The following is a 20,044-nucleotide window of genomic DNA, read 5'->3' as shown; positions in this document are numbered from 1 at the left end:
GATTGGGTGCTATGGCCCTATTTTATCCGGGAATTCGTGTTGCCTCCACAAGTTAGACTAGATAAATATTATTGGCACTCATGTTGTAATTTGTACTTGATTTCAACACAGAAATCGGATATTCTAAACAATGAGTAGGTATAGATGATTTTATGAATTTTTATTCATGAGAGATATCAATCATGTCTATATTTATAATAAAAGTAATATATTTAACATTAAAAATTATATTTTTTCGTGGATGACTCATATTAAATTTTTGTTTCATAAAATTAACTCGTGAGACCATCTCACAGGAATTTTTGTACTAAACAATATAATTAAGGGTTGCAATGTCTTTGGCAACATGAAGTTAGATAAAATTCGAAGGGATTTGAAATTAAAAATATTATTTGATAAAATGAGATTAATAATTGATGAGTTTTAAATTTTCAAAAAGAATAAAAATAAGTTATTATTAAATTTGTATAACTTATTTATAAATTTTAAGTCTTTTAAAATTATTTTACAAAATACCGTTTATTAAAAATATATATTATCAATTCACACTATTATATATATATATATATACACGTATATATATTTGAGAAAATTACATTATTTTTTTATATTTAAAATATTATATAATTTATTTTTTCTCTTAAAACTTCATTCTTTTTAATACTAAAACTCAATTTATAAAAATCCATAACTTTATTTTTAATTTCATCTCGATAAACTTTATGTTTTTTATTTCTTAAAAAAATATTTGTTATATTCTAAAAATATTTTTTTATAAGAAAATATGAGTATTTATAGAAATAATATTAATAAAAAATAATTTTAAAAATAAGCAATTCAAATTTTTTTAAAATAAGAACTATTATTTTTAAATTTTCCAATCAAAATCCAAATTACATTTAAATTTTAACCAAAATACATAATGGAATTCCAATTTCAAATCTCATTTTTTATACATCCAAACACACTCTTAGTTAAGCGACAAACGTTCGGTCTTATAATTGATATCAGAGCCAAGATCATGAGTTTGATTATCATTGATTGTAAGGAGTGCAATTATTTTGACAGAGATTGTTTAGGTACAATAATTGTACCTACTAGGTACAGCGATTGAACCATGTTGTTTGAGTGGTTAAACTGTTTAATAGATTTGAGTTACATCATTGACACCGGCTATAGCTTTTGGTAAAACGACAAAACGCTCAGTCCTACAATTTGTATCAAAGCCAATGTCATGAGTTCGATTTTCATTGATTGAAATGAGCACAATTATTGAGATGCAGATTGTTGAAGTGTAATAATTGTCCTTTGTGGATAGAACGATTGACAATGGCGTTTGAGCTGCTATACAGTTTAAAAGATTTTAGTTGCATCATTACCACCTGCTATAATTTTTGATAAAACGACAAATGTTTGATTCTATATTTATATTTTGTATATAAATTTATTTAACATAAAATTATACTTTATAAAAACATATTTCTATGTGCAAATATCATGTATTAATGATCATTATGCATTAAGGAAGAGGCCGTTGGGAGGTTTTTTTTTATCTTTCATTATTATTATTATTATTATTATTATTATTATTATTATTATTATTATTACATGAGATTTTTCGCTATCATCTAGGATTGAATTTAGACGTCTTCCATATTAAGTTAGATTTATGTCACTTTTTATCATAAATGTGCTGTGAGGTAAGGGTATCAATTCGGGTGGGTTGGATCGGGTTGAGCAATAATACTATTCAAAAATTGCTCAACCCGAACTCAACCCGAACTCGAGCCAACTCGAAAACTCTCAACCCGAACCTGAATAAACCAGACCAACCCGATTAACCTGATTTTGAATTTTTTTAAAAAAAAAATTAAATAAAATCCAAAAAAAAATTTCAATTTAAACACATACTAACAAAATCTCCCTCATATATATGATTTAAATTTGAAAATCTAATTGTAGAAAAATAAAATATATTTAATAAATCAAATAAAAAATTGTTTAAAAAATAAAAAATTGTTCAAAATAAATATTAAATTACGAAATTTTTTGATATAAATATACAATATATAAAAATGTATGCAATATTTACTAATTATATATTTGTTAAAGAATTAAAATTTTCGGGTCAACCTCATCATTTTTTTCGGGTCATCTATCGGATCCAACTTTATCTGATTCGAACCCGAAAAATTCAAACCCAAATTTTATTTTTTTCGAGTTGAATCACGTCGAATTGGTAAATCGTATCTGATTTTGACTTCTATATTGTGAGGTGACTTAATTTGTCTATATACAATGTCATCGATCCCAATTAAATTTATCATGATAGTCTTGTCAATTATTTATTTATGTACGTAGTACATTAACCAATAATAACGATTTCTTAAAATTGTGTTCTTGTTTGTATTGATCAGTGTTTTCAAAATTGAACTTGAACAACGTAACAAAATGTAAGTAAAATATGACACTAAATATTTTGTGACACAAAAACTTTTCGCCAAGTTGCGTTGCAAATTATTTGTAGGCAAATGTCAATCGGTCCTTTGACAATGCCTAAAACAAAATATCACTAACGGTATACGTATTTCGTGACGCTGATCCCACACATCGCCAAAAATATTATCATGTGGCAACGCCTTCCTTCCGACACGAGGCGTTTCGCATCCGTTCCCCCAGCCTTACAAAGAAGTCTCAATAATATTCGGTAAAAGAGTTTGATATTTGAAAAAGAAAGTGCGTAATTATATATTCAATCAAAATGTTTAAAAATTGACAATCAAAGATTGAGTAACTAGAATTAAGCACCTTTCTTCACCTCAACAGATTCGATGTCAATGAAATCTGGCCCTGCCTCTTCCGATTAACAACAACTTTCTGAAAATCTTTCATTTGAAGCCACTTCTCGATAGAAAAAGAACGATGACGATGATTGAGGATTCTATGAGGCGGGAGGTATTCAGGGATTTCTGTGAGGCGGGGAAAAAATTGGGGGAGAATAGTGGGAGAATGAAAATACTTATAATAAATAATATAAACATAATAAAGAATTATAATTTTGTATATAATATATATTACATATAAAAAATTTAAGTTATAAAATAATAAATTTTACCAAACAAAAACTGAAAATGAGTCAAAACAATAAGGAAATAAAAAATTTTATAATACATGAAAAAACTTTCATTATAAATTTAAAAAGTTTAAATTTTTAAAAATAATTAGCAAAAAATCTTAATATAAAAACACTCATTACACTGTCTAACAAGTCAATTTTGTGAGATAAATATCTTTTTCGATCTGACACATGAAAAAATATATTTTATGTCCAAAGAATTATTTTTAATTGTAGATATGAGTCAAGTTGTCCCGCTTGACGGATATAAATATCTGATATAGTCTCACAGCATATAGGGGTACTCACCGGTTGGTTCGATTGGTTTAATTTGACGCAATTGATTTCAGTTTTTCGGTTTTCGATTTTAGAAACTGAAAACTTCGGTTCAATTTTTTTTATACTAAAATGATTCGATTTTTTCGACTTCATTTATTCAGTTTGGACAATTATTTAAATTAATAATTAAATTCCGCGAACCACATTTTCTAAAAGAACCAGAGACGATCCGAATTGATCTTGTAAAAGATCCGCTACAGAATGAATACGTTTATTTTTAAAATAATTCATATCGTCAAGTGCACCCATTCAAAATTTCACTCCAATCAAATGATCATGTGGCCGCCAATTTGTCTCGTGGTAACGTCTTTAGTCTATAATAATATAAATTTTTAGATATTATATTTTGAGTTTCTTTTTTTTATAAAACATTTAAATGTAAGATCAAAATTAATTAATTAAATATTAATCAACTAAAAATTAACAAATTTATACTTAATTCACTAAATATTATTTTATAAAATATAATGATCTACATTAATTATTTTTTATTAATTTAATTAAATTTTGGGTATTTTCGAAATGTTTGATTTTGACACATAATCTGAAATCAAATCATATAAATTTCATTTTTAGCATTTGTATCCAAAATAAAAAATTCGGTTGTCGGTTCGATTCAGTTCGGTTACCTATTTTTTCGGTTTGAATTTCTGGTTTCCGATTTTAACAAAAGTTTGAATATCCCTACCATGAGACATACTTTAAAACTTAATGGAAGAATGGAAAATGTATTAATTTTATATGTCAATATGAGATGTGTAAATGAACTGAATCGAGCTGAATATAATGAAAAATTAATGGCTCAAATTTGGACTGAAATACATATAATCGAGCTTGGTTCGATTCAAAGTTCGAAAAATTTAAAATGTTTTGTTCGCGAGTTTAGTTCGAATGTGGGCTCGGGTTTGAGTTTCGATTTAAAAGATTCAAATATGCTCTCAATCTATTCGAATCATTAAATACTAGAAATTTATTTATTTAATATATATTTATATTATATCAATAAGATATCAAAGCTCTTGATCACCTCTCGAACTATATAATGACCAAAATAATTTGGACTTGAGTTGAGGTAAATTCGAATTAAGTGTTTTCCGAGTTGGTTCAAAAAACTGATGAATAGGCTCAGCTTGTTTACATTCCTTGACATTGGTTAAAAATAAAAGCTATTCGTCGACGCACAAAGGCCAATGAGTTGCGTCGCGAAAGGACACTCTACGCTTTAGCGACGTTGCGTGTAAAATGCGTCGCGACATGTACCAAGGAAATAACTTTTCCATCAATTTTTTTTTGGCAATGCTTCTTACGCGTCGTGAAATGGTTTACCAGTTTTGCGACGTTCTAAGATTATACCTGTCTATGATGCTTTAACTGAGTCATGTTGCCAAATGACCCAGAACGTTGGAGGAAAAATTTCCCGCTACTGTACCAGTGTCGTTGAGCATGCTCAATTTCGTCAAATGCTTACATTTCGTGATGCATTAGCTTTGTCTAATCACCAAATAATTCAAAATAAAGTTGGGAAAATGGACTTGCACGGTTAGCTATTTGAGCGACGCTGAGCACATTATGCGTCGCCAAATGGTACCATATAACGACATTGAACGTGCGGTGTGTCGCGATAGGTAGGACTTCTTGTAATGACAGATTCGATCCAAACACTCTAAAAAATCATTTTAGCCGTCAAACCGATAAAAAACCGATCGACTTTACGACTAAACCGGTCCGACCGGTTGAAGCATTTTTTAATATAAACCAATTCAACCATCGATTTGAATATAAAAACATTGTTATTAATCGTTATTGACTACCAATAATTAGATTACCAACCTTAGCCTGAAATTGGGTCAAGAATTGCATGGTAACATCATAAGAAAAGGTCTCGAGGGGAGGTGTTACGTTGGAAGTTTAGTAACAGACATGTATGCAAGATGTGGAAGGATAGATCTTGGTCATCTAGTTTTCTCTACGATGAAAGAACGGGACTCCATATGTTGGAACTCAGTCATTACTAGCTGTAGCCAGAACGAGAAGCCAGAAGTGGCCATTGATCTTTTCCAAAGCATGGGGATGAAAGGTGCTGAATATGACCCCGTAAGCATATCAGCCGCTCTTTCTGCCTGCTCAAACTTGTCTGCTCTGCATTACGGAAAACAGATACATAGCTTTATGATCCAAAGTTCATTCAATCCTGATATATTTGCTGGTAGTCCACTAATAGACATGTACGCTAAATGTGGCAATTTGGACCTAGCACAACATGTTTTCGACACCATGGAGTCCAATAATGAAGTATCTTGGAATAGTATTATCGCTGCATATGGCAACCTCAGCCATCTGAAGCAATGCCTAGCTTTATTTCATAGAATGCAGGATGAGGGATTTCAACATGACCATGTCACTTTTCTAGCAATTTTATCAGCTTTTGGCCATTCGGGGCAGGTTGAGGAAGGAAAATGTTACTTCAATTTCAATATCATGACCCAAAATTATGGAATTTCACCAAGGATTGAACATTATGCGTGCTTAATTGATATGCTTGGTCGTTATGGTCGATTAGAAGTAGCTCTTCAAGTGATTAAGGGCGTGCCATTTGCTCCTGATGCAGGCATATGGGGCACATTATTGGGTGCTTGCCGTGTTCATGAAAGAACGAGGAGTGATCAAACTACCTGGTTACAGTTGGATTCATGAAGTCCATAAGTCCTCCCATATGTTTGTTGCTGCTGATATATCTCACCCTCATTCCTGTGAAATCTATTTGTTGTCGAAAAATCTGATTATTGAGCTCAGAACGAAGGACATTTTCCTTTTCTCTGTCTTCGAGAATGAAGGAAATTTTCTTATAACTAGTTATTCTGCACACGCTATGCGTGTGTACAATCTTTTTTATCATTATCAATGGACTAAAGTGAAATTTGACAAATTATAGATGGACTAAATTGATATTTGAATTGTTGAAATAAAAAAAATAAAAATAAAAGCGTGTGTTGAAATTGAAAAAAAAAACAAAAAACAAAAGTGTAATATTAGTAACATATAAGGGTAAAATTGGAAGAAAAAGATGGTGTCCTCTCTAGGTAGTTATTATCATGTCCTCACACTTAATAATATAGTATAGATTATAATTTTCCCCCTTCCGAAGCCAATGTCTAGTCGTGGCCTACTATACACGATACTTGCATATGTATCAATATTCGGCAACGTTCGTTTTCTATAATCTATTTTGTGGTCACGGAGCATATTATCAACATCAATGTGATGACAAATTCTTCTAGACATCGTTTGGTATAAACAGGGGCGTAGCCAGGAAATTTTTTCACACTGGACTATATCATTGATAAAAATAAATAAAATAGTATAAATTAAATATTAAAAATTTAAAATATGGTAAACTACTAATTTATAATAAAAAAAACATTTATCAAATATTTAATGATAACTGCAAATATTACATAGTGACACGAACAAGATATAAACTACTGAAGTTGTGCTCTGCGGTTTTTCATAGAATAGAATTCATCAATTATTGAATCAGTGTCGATCTTTGCAGTAAACTCTCTTTCAATGTAGATAATCATAGAATCTGCCAAGAACTCATCTTCCATTTTATTTCGAAGAGAGGTTTTAAGAAGTTTCATAACTGAGAATGATCGTTCTGTTGTTGCAGTAGAAACATGAAGAGTTAAAACAAGACGAATCAATCTGTCAATTAAATGATAATGTTGTGCCTTTTCATTTTCTACTAATCGTCGACATAATTCAGAAATGGTAAAGATATTCTGAAACCTTTCATGATGAATTATATCAAACTGATAATGCTGCAACTAACTTCTCAAATAATATAGTTCTTGTCCATTTAAATCACTAGAATTTCTTATCTACAAGATTGTAAATATCATCAATATTAAACAACTTAAAGTTGTCTCGAGGTTCCAAAGCAGAGCTAAGTCTAAGAAGTTCTACAATCATTGAATCTGTTTTTGAGTTCTTCAACTTAAAAATCTATTACAACATGAAATACATCAAAATGATAATGGTGCTCAAATGTAATAGAATTTCTTTGATGACACGAACGTCCTGTAGCAGATTTATAACAAACATTCATATTTGGTATCTCAATGCCATTATTTTCACAAAATAATTACACGATCGTTAGAAGAATATCGTAACCTTCTGCTCTCAATTGAATAAAAGTACAAATACCCGAACAACTTGATCGGAAGAAATTGGAAGTGACAATCAAAAGATCAACGGCTTGAAGGAACAATAAATATTTGGATTACTAAAGAGCTTCACAAAAATTTACCCTAGTCTGTAATTAAAATATATACTAATTTTTAAAAAAATTTTTTTACCCTGGACTGGAGCCCACCACAGCCTTTGGGGTGGCTCCCCCTGGGTATGAATGAAGATGCTTTAGTTCATTATATGCATATTTGTTTGATCTCTAACTCAAATTTTACAAAAAATTAAATTTATAATTTATTATTATTTTATATATATATATATATATATCTTATCTCATATCATACAACTTTCGTCATGCAATCAAAAGAGTCAAACAATGTCTTAATGTATAGTATATAATGTCACTAAATAGGCCAAAAAATTTATGAGGTGACACTCATTTCAAACAAGATTAGCATCCTTATATTTGGCATTCATTTCTTTATTGATGAGCACAATTTTCTTGAACTTGTCTTGCTCTATTTATTCTTGAATCATTCTAAAAATTGTGAGTTGTTTTTGCAATGAAACATATTAAGAAAGTGTTGCTATTTTCTTTTGAAGGTGATGAGCACGATCAGTCGCTTTTGCTAGGTACCTTTTCGTAAATGTGGTGTGGTCTATCCGTCAGAGTTTAAGGTGGACGACAAATTTGACGGTTCAAAACCAACGTACGCCTGTGCCCTATGTAGTGCAGCAAGTGGTAATTATTGAGTCAGTATATTGACACTGTTTGGAACTTGAGATTTAGCCCTGGTGGAGAAGAAAATTTATAGCGGGTCCCTATCATGAAATCTAATGTTTTTAATTTTGGGCTGTCACAGAATTATTTTTCACTGTAGACGGTGACAAATTTCTTGAAATCCCAATTATAATATTTTACTTCATCATGATAGTTATCGGATCATCTTTGGTAAAATAACGTTTAGTTTTGTATTGCTAAGTTAGCCACTAGTAGATACTAGATGGTATGAAATGAGTGCTGATACTTTTTATCAGAGGCGTAAATTTTAATTAATAATCATATTTCGCAAGCTCAAACTCAAGAGGCCAATTTTCTTCAAGAAGAGAAATCGAGCTCAAACCCACAAACCTCGTACAATTCAAGCTCTAGCACATGAAGCTCAACTCGAAATAGTTTCTTCTCGAGGTGATAATCCGTCCAGATTGTAAGCCGCTTCGATAGATGTTAGACTCCATGTAGATTAGACATAAGGAAAGATTGATCATTAGGACTAGATCGATGTAAAAAAAGGGTTGAATTTCGATCGTGGAATGAAGTAATATATTCAGAGAAGTCATTTGTGGCCGGAACAAATTTGTAGATAAAATAATTTAGAAACTGCAGCAAATACCTGTCTAATCTAATTAAAGATCCATTCTTAAACCGGCATCAATTCATGACAAGCCAACAGATGTATTCACCATCACCCATTATTCAAGAAAATTATGAGCATTACAACATCTAGAAATAAAGCAATGATTATCAGTAAACAGCAGTAGCTAGCTTGTTAAAAACAGGCAGGCAAAGAAATTCTACTGCTGACAGCAATCCTGCCGGAACCTGATAATCCCGCCGGCATTATCATTATACCACCACCGCTACCATCTTCATCAAGTTCCTCTATCATTGGCGCTTCCAATTGCTTTTGTGGCTTCTTACGCTTCTTTTTCTCGTAAGCAATCCCTCTCGCCTTCGCTTGACTGTCCCTCACCTCCCTCAGATACAACCTCACTGCCCGTGCCCCGAAAGGGTTAGCCTCCGGAGTCCCGCCATTCTCTTCAAAGGCGGCGCGTAAGCGGCCCACAAGGGCGTCGAGGCTTCCCCACGCCTGCTTCAGCGGGCACGGGCATGGAGCGGGGGGGTGAGGGTGGCCGAAGAAGAGGCAGGTGGTGTTGTGAACCTTGGTTTTCCCGAACTGATCGAGGTACCTGAGGAATTCAAGTATGTGCGCCCCGCTGCAGCGGGAAAGCACAAGCGGCGGCTTGTGGTTCCTTAGGTACTGCCCGAAGGTGTTCCAGTCCCGCCGCTTCTGTGACTCGTAACGGCTCAGTGAAGACGCTGTTTTCTGGCTGCCAATGTTGGTTTCTGGCGGAGGAGATCTGTTAAAGACGTTGGAATTGAACTGGTTTATAATACTCGTCGCTGACATTTTCACACTGCATGTCCTACCTAGTAATGTTTATTTCTTACAAATAAGAAATTCTGAGCTGGTCTGGCTGCAGAAAAAACTCTGGAAATTCGATGTTGCAGCAACGGAGGTGAAAGATTTGATTAATAAAGAAGATGATGAATACAGCTAGGGAACAAGGGGTGAGGGGGGGCCTGAACCTGCATGCAAATATCCTCAGACCTCAAACAGAGAGGACGAGACGCGAAGACTGTTTGCACATCACTTCAACCTGTCCTTTCACGTAATATTTTTTAATTTTCTTTTGGAAAATTCCAAATTTGGTAGTACAAATCTTGCAGCGTTGAGTTATATCAGACTGATCAATCTACTTTTAAGCTCAATCAAGAGGTGGAGTTTGTTTTAGTCTTTTGACCAGTATAATATTCATACCCTACGTGGGATCGCCACTCTTTAGGTTATACATACGTACAGCAAATATATGCACACACTCACGCACACAACTATCAATATATATTATCAAGATCTACCTTATATGACTCTCCATAATTTTAAATAAATCTGTACTTTTAATTTTTCCCATATTTTATATAGTAAGTTCTCTCTTGTGATCATATATTCTGTCACCAATTCTAACTCTGATATAAAATATATATAGGTTGAAAATGAATTTATTATAGGTTTAGCACACTACATAATAGACTCTTATATATAGATGAGAAAACGGAAAAGATGAAATTGAAAGTACTAATTTGTCTAACAAATTTGGATGTGATTATAATTAAATTAAAATAAAATCGTAAATTTTTCTAAAGATTCACCAAATTAATTAAGAATTAGTTGATAAAGAGCCACTAAAAGAAAAAATCTCTTCAACAATGCACCTGTTATCGTAGACTTTTTAACAACGATTTTAGTGAAAAACCGTTGTCGTAGGTGCGTTTTTTAAGCAAAAGACAACAATTTTCTAAAATTTGTTGTCTTTGAGCGGTTCTTTAGAGTGAATATTATATTGGCACTAATTACCGACGGTTATCATAAACAGTTAGCGACGGTTATCATAAACGTCGCTAATTAGCGACGGTTTTGCGACGGTTTTTGATAAACCATCACAAATAATAGCAACGACAACGGATAAAATCCGTTGTGGTTGAACTCACTTTCAACAACACCATCAGTTACAACAGTTGTAAATAAAATCCGTCGTCATTTGTCGTTTTTGTTGTACTGAGCGTTGAACTTTAATAAAGTAAGATGAGTAGGTTTCATGTGCTACGATGGTCGACTCAATTTATAAATACAGCAAAAAGTAACACTTTTAGCTAGGAGTGGGCATAAAACCCGAAAAATCGAAAAAACCGACCGAACCGAATAATTCGATTTAAATGGTTCGGTTTTATCGATTTTTCGGTCGGTTATGGTTTTAAAATTTATGAAGTTCGATTTTCGGTTCGGTTTTCGGTTTTAGTCCCCAAAAAAATCGAAAAACCGAACTGGCCATATTATTATTAAATATAAGGTTTTTATGTATAATGGGCCATATTATTGTTAAATATAAGACTTTTATGTATAATGGACTTATTAAGATTTAGAAACTTAGTATGATTAATCCTCAATTTTTTAATCCGATCGTTTTCTCTTCTTTCTTACCATTCATCAGTCGACGTTTTCTTTTTTTTTCTATATATATTTCTTTAATATTTTCGTAAGATTATTTGTTATCCATTCGAGTTGGTTGACACTTTGTTATCATTCTTATTACTGAATATTCCGTTGGATTCATGCATTTTTCGTGTTTACATGGTTAATTAGTTATATATTGTTATTATATTCGTATGACATGTTTGTACACAACACATGTTATATAAGATTAAGTCTCACAAATTAAATATCTGAAAAATACTATGATTTAGATTTTAAAGGCATAAAGTGACATATAATTTTATTTCTCAACAAATTTTAGCCAACCGTATATAACTGACCGTATAAATCGAACCGTATTGCAAAAAAACCGAAACGAACCGTAATAAAATGGTTTGGTTTTGGACTAGAGATATTCAAAACCGAAATCCGAAAAACCGAATTGTTGTAGAGTAAAATCGGACCAAATCGACCGTTGCCCACCCCTAATTTTAGCATAGAAATTAATATTTTTCACTCGTATCAGAGTTATATTACATAATATGTATATTTTTTATATAAAAATTAATAATTTTCACTTGAATGATCATACATTACATAATATTTTTTTTAAATAAGATAATAAACAAAAAAATTGTTTTACAGTCAAAATAAGTATTTTATATAAAAATAATAATATTTTTCATTCATATCATGACATTTTACAAAAAAAAATTTCATAAAATTCTTTCCCATTTGAATTATAAAAATGACCCATTTCTTAGACCATGATTCCATGAATAATAAGCAACATTATACAAATATATTTATATATTTTGCAAGCTTCTCCAATTTTCCTCTATAAGTCATGTAAATTAGCATCATTCGAAGTAATTACTTTTGGAATCGAATCGTCGCATAGATAAATTTGCTGCTCCAATTTTCACTAAATCTGAAATGGTAAAAATGATATTAAAATTAGGTCACGAAACGTCTTGTCAGATCAATCAGAGTCGATATCGTGTATTTTTGGCTGAAACGAATGGAGAAAAGGAGAACGGCTCTGATTTGACGCATATCATCGTTTTAAGTGGTTTGTTTCAACCTACCCGTGCAGCACTGTCTGCACGGGCAATGAACGGCCCGGATCACTCCACATGAGTGATCCGGGCCCACCTCCCTGTAAAAAAAAAATAAAATTGGCTCGAAAAAATCCGAGCCGTTGGATCGACTCTTACAGGCAGTGCTCGCAGGGATAGGGTCGACCGAACCGTTCTAAGTCTCTCAAAGTCGTAGGTGGGTCCCTAACTAATTCTCGATCATAATTTATTAATCGTGTTGATATTTGTAATAAAATTATAAATATAATATTTTTAATATAAAAAATAATATTTATTTTTAAAAAACTCGAATAAAATATTTATATGACAAAATTGATTTATAAAATTATCTTACATTAATTTTTTTAATTCTATAAATTATTACATCAACGGTTTTTTTTTATCGAAACATAAATTTGATTTCATTGTAGTTTTATTGTTAATAATATAATAATAAATTAAATTTTAATTTTATAACTTATTTATTTATTTATAATACCAAATAAAATGAATTTAGTGAACTTGAAATGTATCTTAATTAATATTAAACACAATATAAATATATATGTGATGAATTTTAAGTTTATGATCTTGTTTTTTTAAATTATAAAAATACGATTTCAATATATTTAAAATTCATAAGCTCAAATTAAACCTTAATATTTTTTTTAAAAAAATGTGATACTCTCTACGGAAAAAAATGTGTTAATGATCAATCTCAAAATAAATAAATAAAAACAATAATTTAAAGGGACTATATGCTACTGAGTACTGACGGATCAATTAATCTTTCGTAAAAATCTTTAAATTAATTTTTTTCCCTATGTCCATTCCCCAACTATTTAACATTTGCCAGAATTCGCTGACGAGAGTTTCAAATCTGTTAAAAACATAGGATTTACTGAAATCGGACATAATTCTTTTTGAGTAGGTATTTTGTGAGACGGTGTCACAAATTTTTATCTGTAAGACGGATAAACCTTAACGATATTCACAATAAATATAAATATTACTCTTAGCATAATAAATAATAATTTTTCATGGATGACCCAAATAAAAGATTTGTTTCACAAAATACGAGCCGTGAAACCGTGAGACCGTTTCACACAAATTTTTGTCATTTTTTTTTTGTTATCTGACGATTGCTCGAGCCTTTATTTTCGGTAATCTAATCTGACTTCGTTTGATTTTCTCTTGTTTTTCGTTTTCAGGGGTCACTTAAAAAAGTAGGAGTGTGATAGAAAATATTTAAAAAATAAAGATTCTGACTTTTTTTTTAAGAAACACTTTTGATTATTACATTAACTGCAATTAAACTCTTTAAGTTAATTAATTCTCCCCTTCTTTTTCTTCTCTGTCGACACACATCTTCCCTCAATTAAAATTTACGAGTTTTTTTTCCCCAAATCGAGATATGTCGACCCAAAATCAATTTAATCGACCATGATCGACCCAATGTATTGGGTCGACAGCGTAGGTGACCTATGTTGTTTTTTGGTCGACCCAAGCATCAAACTTGGATAGACCCAACAATCAGCAATCAATGGTCGACCAAAGCAGTTTGGTCGACCAAACAATTGGTCAAAACCAACAATTGGGTGCTTTGGTCGACCAACAATTGGTCTTTGACCAAAGCAATGGTGGACCATTGGTCGACCAGATAATGGTGGACCATTGTTTGGTCTTTGGTCGACCATTGATAGATAATCGATCTAAACTAAACGTGATCGAAATTTTCTTATTCAATCATTCGATCGACCCACGAAAATAAACAATGAATCGAAATAAACGTTAATATTATCATATTATTATTAGTCATTGCGTCGATTTCTGTTGAGAATTGTAGTCGGAAAGGAAATGAAAAAGAGGTCGACGGAGAGGATTTAGGTTGAGTCGACTGATGAGAATGAATTACGTGTTTAAAGTAAATGTATATATATAATCAAATTTAATGATGTATTTACACTTAAAATACAAGGATATTTAAATAAATTGACTTATGGATCCTTTTTTTTAAATACTCCGTAATACACTCATTTTTCCCTAAATTTCCCCGATTTCAGTGAGCGAGATTACGGTCCCTATATATTTTGATTATATAAAAGTGAGATATTCCGAGTTGCTGTGGAACAAAACATTACAAATACTTTTTCCTTGTAATTCATTTCATATATACGTATATCACGTTGTTAGAGGTGGAATATTGCTTTGCTCGTTTCTGAAGAAATTGGTCGGATCAAGCTTAGCCATGTCCCCCGCAGGATTATTCGTCCCAATATCAAGATCCCGATAGATGAAACACGCGGCCCTTGGGGAATCCATGAAATGTGTCTGTCTGATTCTGATTTCTCGTATTCAGGCCAAGTCACCATGAATATGGAGCGTGACCTATGGGGAAATGGAGTTTAAGAATCGGAGAAATCATTTAATCTCCCGTCACATGGACTGAATTGCGCCTCAGCTTTAATATTCATCTTCTTCCATAAGAAACTCCCAAAGCCCTTTCAGGAATGGCTGTCTCACGTATTTCTTGATCCCTGCTCAGAAAAATGCCAACTGAATTGTTCCGGTAACACGTGAAAACAGAACGGATTCTATCTAGCTCGTTTCAGTACTGCAATCTTGCTCCACCAAACCCAGTTCTCGAAACTTTTCTTGCATTATGGGTAGAAATTAAAGGGCTTTGGGAAAAGTTTATGTATTGTCTAACTTCTTTGTCAGGCTCTAATCGGTAATTTTTTGTACTTTTTGACAGAATCACGTTTAATCCTGGTACACCAAAAATACATACACCAGACATTGGTTTAATATCTGGTTGTTCTGGAAAAGGATCACATATTAATTAGAGCTGTATATGAACTCGGGAAGAGAGTTGATCTATTTTTGTTTTTTAGGCATGAAAAAATGTTTCATTCGTGGGGTGAAAAAATTACGGCACGGACGAAAATCCAAGGAAAGGATGGTTCCGATTTGGTTCCATTTTGCCATTCATTAGCGGAGGAATCTTCCGAGTTAGGAATTTAGACCACATAAATTTTAATTTTTAACTTTAAGTTTTCCTTGTCGGAGATGCGGATTTAAACAATGTTCTAGATCCAACTAATGACTCAAATTCAATTCGATTTAACTGACATCAAAATTTCAAATTTAAAATATAGCAAGTTCGAGATTCTAACTTGTTAGAAAAAAAATTATCCATCTAATTTAAAAGTTTTGAAAATTAATTGTGAATGATTTTCATTTAACATTGGGGGAAGGGACAAGCATGATTATATTTCTAAAACTAAGATATCTTCACGTTCAAACTCGCATTTCTTCACAGTTATTGATAAATACAATGTCGTTACACAAAAAATTCAATGCTTCGGAATTATGTTTGATGCTTACTGAGATGATAAGCCTAATAGAACCTAATTTTTTGTGTTAAAAACGACAGCCAAGTCTCGTAGTTCCTCAAATGCGTGCATGGTTTCTGCATCAAATCCTCCAGCAAACTGCACAGTATGCGAAAGACAAGAAAACTTTATGCACAGGGATGATCAAAGAAGTGAAAGAATGGCTATTCATTGAAGTGTGATCAAACCTGATGAATTCGGAAGGCGAATCTCACTCCCTGGAGCAACATATAATCCAAGGAAGAATCCTTATCTGATGTTCCCTTGGTCTGGAGTTCCATGGCAACCCTCTTCATGTACATACTGGCCAATTTGACTGATCCAAACTTTATCTGAAATCAAGAAAAAAAAAATGAAAATATCAATGTACTCGTAACGAAGAAATAGATTTCCCTCTAAAATGTGTGAAAATGCATTCAAGAGATCAAACCTTGCTCACGATTCCCACATCTAGTAGCCAGTCATTAGGAATGTGGAACTCCTTGCAGTGTCTGATCAATGACTCTCTAGTTCGGAGAATGTTATGCACAGTACGCTCCATCCTAATGAAGGAGAGAGTTTATATCAGTGTCTGGATTCTTACAGGAGGATCTTAGGGCAAAGTCAAAAACTTATTTTAGAAGGCAACTACGTCCTCTTACCTCTCAGACAGAGAAGCAATTTTTTTCAATGCAACATCACATTGCAAACGAAGGTCATCCTTATAGTTTGAAACTTCATGCTCCAACATCTTTAAGTCTCTGTAAATGAATGCTGCTTCTCTTAATGTGTCAGCTTTCTTTTCTGGCCATTCAAAGTGCTTCAGAACTGCCCTTTCATCAACCTTGAGGGCGAATCCAACAGAGGAAATTAAACCACAGGAATAACCGACTCCTTTAATCAAAATTTGAAAAGAACATGCTAATGAACTATGCATTATAGTTTAGAAACTTACAAGAAAGCATAGTTCATCATCAAGCCACTTCACAAATGCCACTACATCTTCAATGTTCTGATAAACTGCACTATTGACCTCTCGAATCAGGAAGTTCACAAATTCTTCTTGAGTCTCAACATCTGCCTTTATCTGCTCGAAAGAAGGTGATATACAAGGATATTTTAGAATTGACTGATAAAAAGAACACATTGAAGGCTGGTATCTTCAAAGATGATTTATTTGCACGCATTAAGTCATCGTCAAGAAAGCATGTTAAAAGAACCGTTGCTTGGGCATTTATTTGTGTAACAATTACAAAGAAAGGATGAAAAGTGAAACAATCGCTTACAGCAAGCAAATGGGATGACCGGTTCTCAATTTCACCAATCATGCTACTCCGAACATCTGCAACATCTGATGCATCTGTTGTCCCTGAATTTAAGCACTCTTTCCTAGAATCCCTCTTCATGAGTGAGTGGTAAAATTCAACTACTAAGGGAGAACGCTTCACTATTCCGATCATGCTTCTACCCATTAACTTTGGAGGCGGAGGCGGGGGCGGGGGCGGGGGTGGGAGCGGGAGAGTTTGTGCAAGATTTTGAGAAGATTTTTCTTCTTTTATTTCATTTACACCAGAACATGAAGGCCTAGGAGGAGGATTCGGAATTCGTAAGGCGCGTTTTTCAACATCAAATGAAGCAGCTAGCTTACTAATTTCTTGGCAGTTGGTATAAACATGGGACCTATTGCCTACTTCCAAGTCGTATTTTTGGGAAACTAGCATCTCTATCCCCTTATCCGCTTCCTTGGAGCATATAAAACCATCGGACTGCCTTCTGTTATTAACTATCAGATCCTCAGAACAGAGTTTCGATCCGCTAATAGAGTGCCGACGTGCTGAACCTTGGGAATCACTCCTGCTAGCATTGATAAGGTCATCCGTGTCTTTCATTTGTAGCAAGTCTTGATCAGTAATAGGCCATTTCTTGAACTTCTTGATCAGATATAACCTTGTTTTGGCATTTTTTTCTGAACCTTCATCCGTCTGAAGAGATAACAAGCATTTAGACCCTTTGCTCTTCTCAACAGGGTTAAGTCCTGGTGGCTTGTCACAACTCGTAGTAGAGGCTTTGTGCAACTCATGTCTCAAACATGAATTAACCCATCTCAGGTAAACTAACTCCTCCACTTCATTCATTCGGCTCATTTGAAGGTTTTCCACTTGTTTACATAGATCTTCATTGGTATGCCGTAGCAAAGAAATCTCTGATTTAATCTTCTCAACAATATCACTCTGCCCATAAAAAGTTCAAAATGAAAGGAATAAGAAATCAAGCTATTGTTAGTTCTTTTCAGATCCCAAGGCTGTCATAAAAATTGATTTTCACCACTGTTTAAGTTCTTATATAACTCCATCTAAACTTATATTTTCAATGTAATTAAATTTGACGATATAAAAAATGAATGAAAACAGGATAGATCCACTGATAGAACATATTTTTTCAAACATTTCATCAGCTTTCCTTTAACCAAACATAGCGAATTGTTTTCTTGATAAATACTAATGTTTGAATTTCGAGCATAGCACATACTTAGAAGTTAGAACTTGATGGAATTACAATTCTTCCTGACTTATAACTTTCCTGCATTGCAAAATTATAAGCACGTACCGGATCAACAAGCTCTATGCCAAATAACTTAGCAGTTGCAGCAATCGATAAGTTTACAGTGAACATCATCAATAGCAAGAGCTTTGATTCAGTAAGTGGTAATAATATACCTCAGAGACTTGAGAAAGGTTATTTAACTGATATTCCAAGGAAGAAATCCTGCAAGCAAGGTTCCTCTTTTGAAGCTGCAGCTCCTTGTTCAAACGCTTCAATTCCACAACCTCTATCTCCACATTACTCAAATTTTCATATTCTCTGCTTTCCAATATTTCGTCCTGCTTCCCAACTAACGCAGCTAAAGATGCCAACTGTGTAGAAAGGCTCTCCTTTTCACTTTCAAGCGATCCCACTTTCTTGACAAGACCATCAATTTCACTCTTGTTTAATTCAAGCTCCAACACCGAGGGATTTTTCTTCGACTCTGACAACTCAGCTTGTAACTTGAGCTCTCTATCTTTTGACTCCTGAAGCATATTCCGTAAATGGTCGATTTCAAGAAACAAATCCTCGGATGAACCTAAAGACTTTTTCTTGTTTTGGCTTTCGACAGACTCTGGATGCACTTGCGTTGGATATATTGAACACGAGAGGTCACCTATAAGAGACCTCTTGATTCTTGAATTCGGAACAGGTGGCTGATTCTTCTGGTTTGTGATGTCGTCGGATGGTAATTTATTGCTGTTAGCCGTGGTTTGCAGTACTCTAGTTTTGGTTTTCTTATCTGCAGCTGATAATCCTTTCACTATGTGAGAACTCCATGAAGATTTCATCCTTGAAAAATTGCCGTTGACCTTAACATTACTGGGATTACCACCCTTTGGGGCCTGATTTTGATCAGCAAATTTTGAAGCTTTCACTCTGTTCCCAGATGGAATTTCTTCTCTCATTTTGAACAGCTAATAAAAGATTAACCTTTACCACTAGGAGATGCAATGCATCGATTCAATACTCGGATATAGTAGCAAGAACAAGTGAACAACCTCAAGGAACAAAAAATCCCAATCCAAACGAAAATATATTTGATAACAAGTTAACAACCGAGAAAAAAAACCCCAATAAGGAAGCAAATGGGTTCAATCAAGAACAAGAGAACAACTCGAAAACCGCACCAAAAAACAAAAATGGGTTTAATCAATGATGATTAATAACTCATCTGAATTGATTTAACTGCAAAGAAAATTTAATATTTCATCTCAAATCACATGTTAACTGAGAGGGTTCTATCTCAAATTCCATTTAGCTGGCTAAAACAAGAACTCTATCAATTACAGGTTGCAAAAAATAGCCATTCTTCTTCTTTCTTCAACTAGTTACGCCCTTTTGTCATCCTTAATTATCCGTGATAATGATACATGATACATGAACTATCAAGATGGTTGGACAATATCTGGTAGCAATGGAGAGAGTCCAGAGCTGAATCACTTCTGCTTTAGAATCCTGAAACTGGCAACGGCAAAAGGTGGTACCGTGCCTCAGCTTTCACTGTTAACCTTTTATTTTGAATTTCAAATTTGAATTTCTCTGCCC

At 33.2% G+C, this 20,044-nt stretch overlaps 3 protein-coding genes and 1 long non-coding RNA gene across 4 annotated transcripts; 2 read left to right on the top strand and 2 right to left on the bottom strand.

Annotated features, from left to right (window-relative positions):
* The first annotated feature begins 5,374 nt into the window (after nucleotides 1-5,374).
* On the top strand, nucleotides 5,375-6,148 carry LOC142537832 (pentatricopeptide repeat-containing protein At4g21300-like). The gene has a single exon (XM_075643318.1). It carries the CDS (start codon nucleotides 5,375-5,377, stop codon nucleotides 6,146-6,148), a length of 774 nt encoding a protein of 257 aa, XP_075499433.1.
* Nucleotides 6,149-9,036: 2,888 nt separating this feature from the next.
* Nucleotides 9,037-9,989, bottom strand: LOC142534872 (protein LIGHT-DEPENDENT SHORT HYPOCOTYLS 5-like). Its single transcript, XM_075641575.1, has one exon. It carries the CDS (start codon nucleotides 9,835-9,837, stop codon nucleotides 9,196-9,198), a length of 642 nt encoding a protein of 213 aa, XP_075497690.1. The 5' UTR covers nucleotides 9,838-9,989; the 3' UTR covers nucleotides 9,037-9,195.
* A 4,662-nt stretch (nucleotides 9,990-14,651) lies between these two features.
* Nucleotides 14,652-15,389, top strand: LOC142534888 (uncharacterized). The gene is made up of 2 exons (XR_012817250.1): nucleotides 14,652-15,202; nucleotides 15,292-15,389. It is a non-coding gene; the product is annotated as an uncharacterized LOC142534888 (long non-coding RNA).
* Nucleotides 15,390-15,784: 395 nt separating this feature from the next.
* On the bottom strand, nucleotides 15,785-19,985 carry LOC142534848 (protein CHUP1, chloroplastic-like). The gene is made up of 7 exons (XM_075641571.1): nucleotides 18,628-19,985; nucleotides 17,197-18,141; nucleotides 16,866-16,997; nucleotides 16,573-16,754; nucleotides 16,362-16,473; nucleotides 16,120-16,263; nucleotides 15,785-16,030 (listed from the first exon to the last, which is right to left on the bottom strand). The coding sequence occupies exons 1-7, from the start codon at nucleotides 19,402-19,404 to the stop codon at nucleotides 15,947-15,949; spliced, it is 2,376 nt and encodes a 791-aa protein (XP_075497686.1). The 5' UTR covers nucleotides 19,405-19,985; the 3' UTR covers nucleotides 15,785-15,946.
* Nucleotides 19,986-20,044: the final 59 nt, after the last annotated feature.

The sequence above is a fragment of the Primulina tabacum genome, chromosome 2, assembly GCF_025594145.1.
Source record: "Primulina tabacum isolate GXHZ01 chromosome 2, ASM2559414v2, whole genome shotgun sequence".
Classification (NCBI taxonomy): Eukaryota; Viridiplantae; Streptophyta; class Magnoliopsida; order Lamiales; family Gesneriaceae; genus Primulina; species Primulina tabacum.
Note: the sequence above shows the minus strand (reverse complement) of the source record. Positions and strands in the feature narration are given on the sequence as shown.